This window comes from Trypanosoma grayi (genome assembly GCF_000691245.1).
Source record: "Trypanosoma grayi strain ANR4 Tgr_691_V1, whole genome shotgun sequence".
Classification (NCBI taxonomy): domain Eukaryota; phylum Euglenozoa; class Kinetoplastea; order Trypanosomatida; family Trypanosomatidae; genus Trypanosoma; species Trypanosoma grayi.
In genome coordinates this window covers 1-9,404 of record NW_008826310.1, presented here as the reverse complement: position 1 = coordinate 9,404, position 9,404 = coordinate 1, and the positions used below count along the sequence as shown (strand labels likewise).

General features: G+C 45.8%; 6 protein-coding genes across 6 annotated transcripts; all 6 read left to right on the top strand.

Moving 5' to 3' along the window:
- Window positions 1-182: 182 nt before the first annotated feature.
- On the top strand, window positions 183-473 carry DQ04_06911050 (hypothetical protein; the record flags this gene model as incomplete). The annotated part of the gene is made up of 1 exon (XM_009314935.1): window positions 183-473. One exon carries the CDS (start codon window positions 183-185, stop codon window positions 471-473), a length of 291 nt encoding a protein of 96 aa, XP_009313210.1.
- Window positions 474-646: 173 nt separating this feature from the next.
- DQ04_06911040 (hypothetical protein) lies at window positions 647-1,072 on the top strand (the record flags this gene model as incomplete). The annotated part of the gene is made up of 1 exon (XM_009314934.1): window positions 647-1,072. The coding sequence occupies one exon, from the start codon at window positions 647-649 to the stop codon at window positions 1,070-1,072; it is 426 nt and encodes a 141-aa protein (XP_009313209.1).
- A 507-nt stretch (window positions 1,073-1,579) lies between these two features.
- DQ04_06911030 (hypothetical protein) lies at window positions 1,580-2,569 on the top strand (the record flags this gene model as incomplete). Its single annotated transcript, XM_009314933.1, has 1 exon — window positions 1,580-2,569. The coding sequence occupies one exon, from the start codon at window positions 1,580-1,582 to the stop codon at window positions 2,567-2,569; it is 990 nt and encodes a 329-aa protein (XP_009313208.1).
- A 175-nt stretch (window positions 2,570-2,744) lies between these two features.
- Window positions 2,745-5,795, top strand: DQ04_06911020 (hypothetical protein; the record flags this gene model as incomplete). The annotated part of the gene is made up of 1 exon (XM_009314932.1): window positions 2,745-5,795. The coding sequence occupies one exon, from the start codon at window positions 2,745-2,747 to the stop codon at window positions 5,793-5,795; it is 3,051 nt and encodes a 1,016-aa protein (XP_009313207.1).
- Window positions 5,796-6,044: 249 nt separating this feature from the next.
- On the top strand, window positions 6,045-6,383 carry DQ04_06911010 (ribosomal protein S26; the record flags this gene model as incomplete). Its single annotated transcript, XM_009314931.1, has 1 exon — window positions 6,045-6,383. The coding sequence occupies one exon, from the start codon at window positions 6,045-6,047 to the stop codon at window positions 6,381-6,383; it is 339 nt and encodes a 112-aa protein (XP_009313206.1).
- A 198-nt stretch (window positions 6,384-6,581) lies between these two features.
- Window positions 6,582-7,889, top strand: DQ04_06911000 (3-hydroxy-3-methylglutaryl-CoA reductase; the record flags this gene model as incomplete). The annotated part of the gene is made up of 1 exon (XM_009314930.1): window positions 6,582-7,889. The coding sequence occupies one exon, from the start codon at window positions 6,582-6,584 to the stop codon at window positions 7,887-7,889; it is 1,308 nt and encodes a 435-aa protein (XP_009313205.1).
- Window positions 7,890-9,404: the final 1,515 nt, after the last annotated feature.

The following is a 9,404-nucleotide window of genomic DNA, read 5'->3' as shown; positions in this document are numbered from 1 at the left end:
ACCGGGCGCCGCCCCGCCGGGGTAGGCAATTCTTTCCGGAAAAACCTTTTGTTGTGGAATGTGGTTTCTGAGGGTCTTGGGGGTTCTTGTGTTTTTTGGTTCCTTCTTGAAGGGGGGAATAGGGGTTGCGGTTTCACTTTTTTTTTCTTTTTTTTTCAAGCGTGTCTAGTGATAGGTCAAAAATGTTGCGACGGTGCCGGTTATTGAGGATGAAGTACGCTGATTTGGAGCTGACAACAAGGGGCGAGTTCCCTCATGGCATGAAAGAGCCGGCTTTTGTCAAAAAGTTAGACAAGAATATTCCATGGTACTTCTCCACATATAGGTCAATGTACCACTGGCCTATTACCGGAGACAATTGGAGCGACCTTAATGAGGCAGAGAAGCACCACGATCTTCACATGTTCTACACATTAGCATGGTGGAAACTAGGAGAAGGTATCTTTGATGCTGAAAATACCGATGGACAGTAAACCGAAATTCTGAGAAATATTCAAAAATGAGTAAACAAGGACCCTCTTTCTCCTGCTGCGATGCCGTTTTTTTCTTCCTTACTTTAAGAATGGCTTGGTGTCTTTCTTCATTTCTTTTTTGCCCCTTCTATAAGGTTGTAGTAGTACTAGTAGTAGTTGTCTTTTCCTTTAAAATGTTGCGAAAGTGCACGGCCCGCCTGTATCGTTATCAAGAATTTGAGATGTCCAAACCTGCCAAATACCCGTTCAACTACTCCAGAGAAGCCCCTAATACATCGGTGTTTCCGCAATACCAGATGAACTTTTGGATGTTTTGGGGTTGGGGAAGGCAAGAGCTGTGGATAGATCGGGATACTCGGAAATATGAAACCACGTGGGAAATGCTTCGCCGTCTACTTATGTGGTTTTTTCCGTGCTATTTTATTTTCCCATTCGGTATACCGAAATGGTTTGCAGCTAATTATTTTGGCGAGTACGGGGAAAAGCCCTTTCTAGATTACACAATGCATTACCCAATGGATAATCATTACATTGAGTGGGGTGGTAATGTGCTTGACGCAGAATGGCTACGTCATATACACTCAAAAGAGTCCTACTGACAGGGACAGGTGTATAACCCTAGCACGGAGAGTTTTCAAGGGCTTTGAGGGGATGGGGGGGTTAGGTATCTGGGATGGTGTGGTAGTAGGATCCTGAATGTGTTAGTTATCCAGTGCATTTCGGGCGAAGAGAGTGGAACACCTGTTGAAGAACAAATGAAAATATCCTTTTCTCTCTCTGTGGGTCACTTTGTTTGGGCTAGGGGACCTATTGTTTCTTTTTTTTTTTAATTTTCTTTCCCTTTTTTTTTACTTTCCTCTGGGCATAAGAAGATGAGGTCATTATCTTGGTTTACTACAGCTATAGCATGCCAGGCAAGATCACACGCAACCTATGGCACTGAAAAGTTGTCTCACCAACAGCTTCGTTCCGTTTTTTGGAATGGAGAGAAAACGGGTGACGAACTGGGCCTTTTGGAAAGGGTAGAAGATCGGATTTCCAAATGGAAACTCAATAAATGGGAAATGCGGATTCCGCCCCTTCTTCCTGCACATGAAAAAGAGGCAATGCGTCGCCAACAAGAGCTGTTAAAGAGTATTTTTTTTGATTGGGGTAAATGTCGTGATGCGTTAAACATGGATCTTGAGCTTGCTTCGTCTATAACAGGGGTCTCTAAAGAGACAGTTAGAGAAAAGAATCGAGTTTGGCTTCAAGAAGAGGTTGCAAAACTACGTTGGATGGGTGAGGCAAACAAAGCCACACAGCTGCGTGATGCATTTATGCGACTTGAGGTTTACGGATCGAGAGATCATATGCTCCTGGAGCGCCTCTGCTGTATATACGGTCTGGGATTGCAGGGGTCATTTGATGATGCCTTTTCAAATTATATTGTAGAAGATCCAATTACCAAGAGGGTTTTTGTTGATGAGCAAAATCCTTTTCGTGAATTGCTTGCCCATATAATCAAGATCTATCCTCAGATAGATGTAATCTATGATTTCTTGGGGTTTAACCTTGTTGAGGGTTATCGGTCGTCATTGCGTCGATATCTAGAAGGATTACATTCTCGATCAGGTCAAAAAGCAAAGTCAACAGGCCGATTAGCTTTTGTTAAAGGGGAAAGTATTAATGTTCTCTTTGATGTTTGCGATAGTAGAGAGTCCTTGATATCCGGTGAATGTGGGCAAGGTTTGCCAGACTTTCTTTACGCGAAAGGAACTGATATTACTCTTATTATTATTGCCTCAGAGAACTCTTGGTTACGTAACCGTCGGATACCTCACCGAAGGCAGATGGAGGGAATTGCAAGACGTGGTAGCTTCGTCATGGGCATTCCGTTTTCGGAGGTTCGTGTCCGAAACCTTCTTTTGCCACCAACTTACCTTGACAGGGATTCGATCGTTCGAATAAATGAGATGATTTTCGGTCTCTCAGTGGAAGAACAGAAAATGCTTGTCCCCTGGTTGGCGATGTACCACAAGGAGTTAGACTCCAAGGACGTTGATTTCTGTTCACTCATGAAGTCTACAAATGAAGAAGAATGGCTCACGCTGTAATACATATGAAAACAACGTTTGCTATATCGAATGAATTGTCTGATCTCGTGATATTTTTGGATGAGTGATGTCTTAATAGTGTATGTAATTTGTTGTTTTGAAGTACGTTTTTTTTTTTTTTTCTACATAGATACATAGTGGATTTTTTAATTTCTCTTTTTCATTACAGTGCGCTATGGCGGTAACACAGCACACCTGTGTGGTTAGGGTCCATTTGTTTCTCTTTCTGGAGGATACTGGGCAGTATCGAGAATATGGATCGGTCGGTTGTGCCATAATCGGCACCCTTTCAGATCTACCGCTGTACAAAATGGGCTGCTATAACGAAAAGAATGAGTACTTATGCACAGCTAGTATCACAACTAACAATGAAACTGGAGCTTGTGTAGCTTTGCAACAAGGAGGCTACGTCTCTTTCAAGGATGAGCAAGGGAAAAATTGGTCAATGCAATTTGAGACGGAGGATCATGCAATCGAATTTTGCGCCCATGTTTCGGTTGCAATGTACGGAGCATCGGGGCAGCCAGATCAGAGTATTATAGCTTGTGATTTCCGAACCGGGAAGCGTGAACGTGCCATATTCGCCAACGATGCGATTAAAGTACGCTACCAAGGCTGGGTGATTCAGTGTGACACTCAACGAAAAAAACTCCCTTTTCTCGGGAGCAAGTTAGACGGCAATCTGCATGATGACAAGCCTTACACAATGGATGTACCTGCTAATCATATGAGTGTTCTCCCTGATATGAAGGGCTTTGAAGGTATGGTGATAGCAATGGGCGAAGAAGGATCTAGGTTTGTGGTTATTCCTGTTAAGGCTAAACGTGGTGGTGGACCTCAAGTTCATATGTGCTACTATGTTCACATTGTCCGAAAAAAGGATCTTACACGTGCTGTTGCTAACCACAAGACTGCTGTAGTGGCTTTGTCCAACTCGACTCCTCAAACAGTGGAGCAGGCAAAAGTTGTGCCGTTTGCTGCAGAATACGATGCCATTCATAGGCTCAAATCACCTTTTCCTGGATTCAGTAGAGAACAATTACTGGTTATCGATCGCACTCGCGATCAAATCCAGGTGCTCTCTCAGCAACTGCAGGAGGCTCGCCGACAACTTGATACCTTCATGAATGACATCAATGCTTTTGAGAGAGGTGTAAAACCACAAAGTTTAGCGAGTGCGCAGATAGAATACTCAATTAAAAAGCTTTTGACTGATACTGAAGAGAGTAGGGAATTGCTTACACAGAAGGATATAACTTTGCGACAGATGGAGGAGAAAAACCGAGAACTTCATAAGAAGGTTGACAAGTTTAGTGCAACTGCTAATTTGCTTGCAGAAGAAAAAAAAATCAGTATTATTTCATCCAAGGAGGAGAAGTTGGACATGGATCGAAGAATAGCCCAAGCTCAAGCGCAGCTTGCGCGGTTGCAGTCCGAACGAGAGGATGTTGCCCGGCATCTTTCAACAGTGAAACGGCTTCTCCAGGTTGCTGATCAAGATATAAAAATCGAAAAGCAGAAGTTGCAGGTGGCTTCCGTTTCATTTCAAACAAATGAATCAAAACTGGCGGCATCCGAAGAAAGCCACGCTGAAGAAATGGCTCGCCGAAAAATTCTTGAATCGAAGGTTTCCACTCTGGGCGATCAGTTACGTTGCGTGCTAGAAGAGGTTCGCGTAAAAGAAAGTCAGATTGAGGAAAGAAGACAAAAAATTGGGACTGACAAACTGCACTATACACAACTTATTGAAGATGAACGAAGTAAAGCNGCTTCGGATATTCGTGAGTTGAGGCAGGAATTAATAGATGAATTGGCCATACGCGATCGACGCTATCAAGAGGAACGTCAAAAAGTTGCTCATGAATCTCTTGAGAGAGGTCGTCTTCAAGGGATAGAGGATGGTCAAGCTGAGGCATTGCTAGAGGCTGATGCTGCCACACATGAATTAACGCTTACCGTTCAGCGTCGCAATGCGGAGGTGAATGCCGTGCGTATTCGCTTAAGGGGAGCAATAGAACAAAATGAAGCTGATGAGCGTCGGTTGGTTTCTCAAATAAAGGCACTTGAGGAATCACTCTGTAATATTGTAGTGGAAAACTCACAAATGGAAACCGAGCTAAACTCATTGAAAAGTGCAAGGAAGGCAGTGGAAGATGATGCCTTTCAAGAAATTATGAGTGCTATCGAACAACTCTCCCGGCCTGTGGGACAGAAGGATCTTCTTGCCGTAATACACTCTTTGCGAGTCAAGAGAGAGGTAAACTATGGGTTCGAGGAGCAACGCGCAAAGGAGCAGCAAAATATACTGGCTGCCGAACGTGAGGAGGTACGTCGATGGGTCACTGGAACTCTTGACGGTGAATTTGTTCCATTTCCCCCAATGCGAACGTTGCACACGCCTGAAGCCCCTATGCCATATTTACCTGAAGTCACACTGTGGGGTGAGACAGAGATATCCGCTGAAATGGTTGAGTCGAGGCTTTCAGACGAAGTAAAGGCCCAGGAAGAAGCAATTCAGTTCGATCCGGATGAAATGAATCGCCGCTACAACGAACTGTTGTTGGAATTTATGAATGTAAAGCCTGATCTCGGGTTGGTGTCTAACAAGGATTTTTCTGGGGAACAGGGTGACATTAACCCGAGGAACGGTTTACCGCTTGCTCGAGAAGACCTTGTGAGTGATTCCAAAAAGCCACCATCTCTAACCATACCAGAAAGTGTCTCACCACAGCCACAGCCACAACATTTCCAGGAGGGGCTTCTAGCACAACACCGACAACAGGGTTTCGCACCACAGCAGAAAAGAGAGGTGCCGTACCCGTTTCAAAGGACTGCACCGCAGGAGGCAGAGGAAAGTCGATTTGGCTCTCTTGAGTGTCCTGATTCTGTTTCCGGGAAAGGTGGTAAAGAGTCACAGTTTATTGCCCAATTTGTGGAGCCTGAAAAAATCAAGGTGGGAACTCAGGGGGATCGGGGCGTGGCGTCATCTGGTGGACCCAAACCGGAAGGTAACGCCAAAAATAGTAAAAGTCAGATTGCGCCGCCGCCAAATCGAGGCGTGCCGCCCCGAACCAAAAAGGTGACATTCAGTGACTCAGATTCTGACAGCAATCCGCCGCTGGCGGTGGCAGCGAAAGTACGCCTAGTGCAGAGGACACTTACGGCAGCTCCAGCCAAAAAGTCCTTGTTTGATGACAGTGATTCTTCTGATGGTCCGTTGAGGTGACCTTGAGCCCCAACGACACAATTGAGTTTGAAGCCATCCATGTACAGTACACAGCGGGTACTTGATGACTTGGATTCTTCGTAGTTGAGAGTCCCCGATGGTTTTCGTGTGCTGTTTTATCGTCATTTTGTTGCATAGTCCTCACCAATGAAGTTAAGCACCTTTCCCAATGCCTGTTATGTTTCTCCTTTGGATTTTTTCCCCTCCACCCTACTTGTTATTCTTTTTATTTCAAGTATTGAGAGAGTCATGACCACGAAGCGCCGCAACCATGGCCGCGCCAAGCCCCCATGCTCTCGGGGCCGCACGAGGCCGCTGCACTGCTTCAACTGCGGGCGTCTGACCCCCAAGGATAAGGCCATTGGCCGCTTTGTGGTGCGCAGACTGCTGGATCAGGCCTCTGCGCGTGACGTTGCCGAAGCGTCTCCAGTGTACGGCGCGGGCTTCCCTATGCCGAAGCTCTACATGAAGCAGCGTTTCTGCATTGCGTGTGCAATTCACAAGCGTGTTGTGCGTGCTCGCCCTGTGGAAAACCGTAAGCGCCGCTACACTTCCAAGGTGGCGTTTCGCCCGCCCGCAAGCAAGTAGTGTCTGACACACTCAAAATACAATGTAGTTTTGTTTATATTTTATTTTAAAAGTTTCTAGGTTGAAAAATATGAATAAAGCTCAATTTTTCTTATTTATCCGGCTTAGCATTCTAAATGTTCTTCTCTTTTTTTGCTTTTCTTTTCGTTTCCTCGTTAGTTCCTCATTTTATTATAAGATACCAAAAAGAAACTAGTAATGCTTCGCAAAACACTTCCCGTAATTTGTGGTGCCGCTAAAGGACCATGGAGTGGGCTGAGCAACTCTGAAATTGCAGAAGCTGTGAATTCCCGCAAGATTCAGTTTTACGGCCTAGAGCAAGCCCTGGATCCCGACTACAAACGTGCGATTGCTGTGCGCCGCGAGGTCGTCTCGAAATATGTTGTCCCAACGTCTCCCACCGACGAAGAGAAGCAAGGATTGAGCTCCATTCCCTTTGAAGATTATGATTGGGACCGTGTTGTGGGCCAGAACTGTGAGAACATCATAGGGTACGTGCCTGTTCCACTTGGAATTGCCGGCCCGATTCTCATTGACGGACAAAAGTATCCCATTCCCATGGCAACGACAGAGGGTGCACTTGTGGCCAGCACCCATCGCGGCGCTCGAGTCATTTCGCAATGTGGTGGTTGCAAGACGCTCCTTTTGGATGAGGGCATGTCAAGGGCTCCTGTGGTAGAGCTGACCTCCTTGGAAGAAGCAGGAAAGCTTCGCACGTTTTGCCAGGAAAACTTTGCGGCAGTAAAAGAGGCGTTTGAGTCTACAACACGGTATGGTAAGTTGAACTCCCTTAAGTGCGTATTGACAGGTCGGAAAGCTTACCTGCGGTTTCGTGCAACAACTGGTGATGCAATGGGAATGAACATGATCACCAAGGGTGTGGACAAGGCGTTGTCGCTGTTACAGCAGCATTTCCCCACAATGAAGGTAATTGCTTTATCAGGCAACTATTGTACTGATAAAAAGCCTTCAGCAGTTAATTGGATCGAGGGACGTGGGAAGGCAGTGGTGGCTGAGGCTAAGGTGCATGGTCATGTGGTTGAGAAGGTTCTAAAGTGTTCAGTTGACAGTCTTGTCTCACTTAACATTGACAAGAATCTTGTGGGCTCTGCTATGGCAGGGTCTGTTGGTGGATTCAATGCACAAGCTGCTAATGCTGTCGCGGCAATATTTATTGCAACGGGACAGGACCCGGCTCAAGTGGTTGAGTCATCAACTTGCATTACAACCATGTCAAAGGATGGTGATGATCTTATTATTTCAGTGACGATGCCGAGCATAGAGGTTGGAACGGTGGGAGGTGGAACCGGTCTGGCTGCCCAGCGAGGCTGCCTGGAACTGATTGGATGTGGTGGTTCCAACAAGGAGTCTCCAGGTGCAAATGCGCAGCTGCTCTCTCGTCTTGTCGCTGCTGGTGTGCTTTGCGCGGAGCTCTCACTGATGTCTGGGTTGGCTGCAGGACATCTTTTAAGCGCGCACATGCGCCTGAATCGCAAGCAGAATTAAAATGTGTCGGTATTCTGCAGGGAATAAAGAGTCGATCAACAAGGGGGAAAAACAATGCCATCTTCGTTATAGTCAGCCTCACATGTGGCACGTATGGTGCCAGGATGAGACGATCCACACCAGTTGGGTATCGCCCAAGTGTCTCTCATGTGGGTCCCACATCTAAGGTGCGCTTTTTTGTTACATTCCTTCGTCTCCCTGAGAGCTTGTGGAGGGAATTTGTGTCCGAATGTTTTCTGATTAAATTTATGGGGCAAAGGATTTTTGTTTATTGTTGTTCTGTCTAATCAGAAGCTTTCAACTAGGGTCCAAGGGGAAAAGTTTTACCTTGACCATTCCACCCGCCTCCCAATTCCCGCCACGCGGCGTGGTCTCTGGAGGTGTGGAACTATAACGTTGCCCTTTCATAAGCGGGTTGCTGATTTGATAGAGAAACGATTCTGAATGGAGGAATAACGAACTGGGTGGATTTGGCAGTGCAGGGAAGAAGGAACATCTTGTGTGAAGTGGTCTGATTCTGTTCTTTGCTGTCCCTCATCGAACTCAGAACAATAGAAGTTGTATAGATAACGGCATCAAAGAAATATTTCGTGTTCTAGTCCTAACGCTATGCCGTGGCTTAGGTGCTTTCGTTAAATGGGTGGACACGAGCTGAGCCAACAATGAACGGCACTCGGCTCTCTGTAGCCCGCTGGCTGAGAGAATATCCAATATGTTACGGCCGGTGGAAGTTAGTTATGCGGTTCCGTATTTGGTTTCAATAATTTGGCAACATAATTTTGCATAAAGTGGTGAGCGATGCTTTTTGTGGAACCGAAAAGGCATGTCTCCGAAGAGCTGTGAAGCTGTTTGGTACCAGAAACATCAGGGTGGCAAGGCGCATGGGTCTTTTTAAAAAATGGGCGCTCCAGGTAATACACTCTTAGGCAACAGAGATGGAGATAGCTTGACGCACATATATATATATATATATTTATATATCCACGAACACAGGTGCATATTCTCTGAATCATGAAGTGTCCTGCGCAGTGTTATGATTCTGATTTTGGAACATGAGACCCTCTTTCTTAGTAAATACTTTCACTTTCTTATTGTGCGCTGAAGCCATTTGTCAAGCGGCTTGCATACAGCCTTGTTGGTGCTGCGTGGCCAGTCGAGAAGAATCACCAACGCCACTGGACAATGTCATTGCTTCCAAGCCGTGGGCACTTGCCTGTAATGCGAATATGGGAGGGGTGTAATTTCTGTTTTGTATGGCTGGATGTGTGCGTTTCTTCTTTCATTGGAGTATTGGCGGAGGCTGTGTCGCCAGCTCGGATAGTTTTTTTTTTTTCGATTCATTTCTTCTACAGCTCATCCCGCTTCCCAGGCGAACTGTTTGCATCCCCGCAGCGGACAGAGGGGCTATGTGGGCTTCCCTTTCCAACTGGCAATGTGCGGTGTATTTTGCGGCATATACGGCGCAGAATACTCTTCTGTTTTCATTGCTATATATATATATATATATATATATAT